General features: G+C 37.9%; 1 protein-coding gene across 1 annotated transcript; it reads left to right on the plus strand.

The window, feature by feature from the left end:
• The first annotated feature begins 486 nt into the window (after nucleotides 1-486).
• LOC122049009 (uncharacterized protein At4g14100-like) lies at nucleotides 487-1,595 on the plus strand. The gene is made up of 2 exons (XM_042610512.1): nucleotides 487-1,029; nucleotides 1,193-1,595. The coding sequence occupies exons 1-2, from the start codon at nucleotides 492-494 to the stop codon at nucleotides 1,363-1,365; spliced, it is 711 nt and encodes a 236-aa protein (XP_042466446.1). The 5' UTR covers nucleotides 487-491; the 3' UTR covers nucleotides 1,366-1,595.
• The last annotated feature ends 240 nt before the right edge of the window (nucleotides 1,596-1,835 follow it).

Here is a 1,835-nt window from a genome sequence, read left to right on the forward strand (position 1 = left end):
TCTTTATTACATATCAGTCTTGAACCGAATAAATCACAATATTTATGATTTTTTAAAAAATAATAATTAAAATTTTAAATTAATCAAATTTCTGAATTAAATTGGTTAGATTTTACTCACCCCTCCTATAAAAGTGAGTTTAAGATAAATATGGTAAAGAATTGAATTTTTTTTAAGACTTCAAATATTATATTCATCAAATTATATCACAAAAAAAACTTATTAATATGTTTGATTGAAAACTCATGACAATTAATTTCAAAATGGATCATAATCATAACTAGCGTATTTTAATTATTATTAAAAAATATTAAAGTAGTTTATTGAATACCTTACTACAGTAGATCTAATATTTTATATACAATTAATATATGTGCTGAGTGTTAGTTATATTTTAATTCGAAAATTTTAAGATATTTATAACAAAATTGTTTTTGTTTTTTCTCAGTGGTTTTATATTGGCCACAGGTTTCCTAGCTGCTTTGCTTTCGATGGTCCCTTTCACCTGCTTGTCGATCATGCTCCTCTTCCTCGTCGTCTCTGTGCTCTTCTCGCCGCCCTGCTCCGCTTCCACTTCCTCGTTCCTGCCATCGGCTACCTCCAGAACGTCACTAGACGCAGCGTCTCCCACCCCGGCGTCGTGGCCGCCGCAGTTCCACTCCCTTCTCTACGTCAACAGCAGTGGCGCCCTCTCCCTCGTCGACGGCGCCCTCTCCCTCGTCGACCTCTGGTATGATTGGCCCAACTCCCGAAACTTCAATATCATCCAACACCAACTGGGTACCCTCCTCTACAACCTCGAGTGGGGAAATGGCACCTCCTTCTACTACACTTTGGACGGCGACCGCAGCTGCCGCACCCTGCACTTCGAGGTCGGGATCCTGCGCCCCGACTGGCTCGACGGCGCCAATTACCTCGGCCTAGAGGCCGTCGACGGTTTCCTATGCAATGTGTGGGAGAAGGCCCAGTTCATTTGGTACTACGAGGACGTCGAGACGCGTCGCCCCGTGCATTGGCTCTTTTATACTGGTTGGTTTCATTACCTGTTTGTTAGTATTCCTCGACCACTCGATCGTCTTTCTAAAATTGTTTATAAATTTTGAAGATTTTGTTGTTATTGTTTATTGATAATATTCTTGTTTTGTTTTCCTACAATTATGATTTATGTGCGCTAGTTTTTGAATTTATGCAGGGCAATCTGTTCATGTAATGACATTCGAAGTAGGAGCAGTGCTTGAGGATGCAAAATGGCAAGCCCCTGTTTATTGCTTTGACAAAGAGGATGAACAAAACCTGAAGGGTCAGTCTATTGTCTCTGAAGGTCCTTTGGAAAGCCTAATTCGGAAATGGCCACTGAGAAAGTAGTCTGAGTATGAAATGTAATGGTGTCTATCCTACCAAGTCAGGTTTTCCTTCAACCCCTTTATTTAAGCAAAATCTTGTACAATTAGGCGAGTGTCTCCTTTGGATTTTATCCTGTGCGATTAATATGCTATGTAGTTCCAAACAAGAAACATAAACAGAATGTTGTACCATCAATGTGTCTTTGTGAATCTTATAAGAAACACCTAAATTAGTAGTCAGATTTTCTTCAATGATAATGTACTAGTTTTAGAATGTATACATCGTTTATCTGATCCTTTTATAGAGGTGGTTAAGTCTTGAAGAGATAACATGAGCAATTCATAAGAACTATAGAAATATGAGTTTGGCTTGACATTCAAAATTGACAACTTCTCTTCAGTTAAGGAATTTCAACATTAAATAGAAAAATAGGATGATGAATTGTGAACTGAAACAAATTGATAAAAGATAAAAGCAATTGAAAAATGACA

This window comes from Zingiber officinale, chromosome 2B (genome assembly GCF_018446385.1).
Source record: "Zingiber officinale cultivar Zhangliang chromosome 2B, Zo_v1.1, whole genome shotgun sequence".
NCBI lineage: Eukaryota > Viridiplantae > Streptophyta > Magnoliopsida > Zingiberales > Zingiberaceae > Zingiber > Zingiber officinale.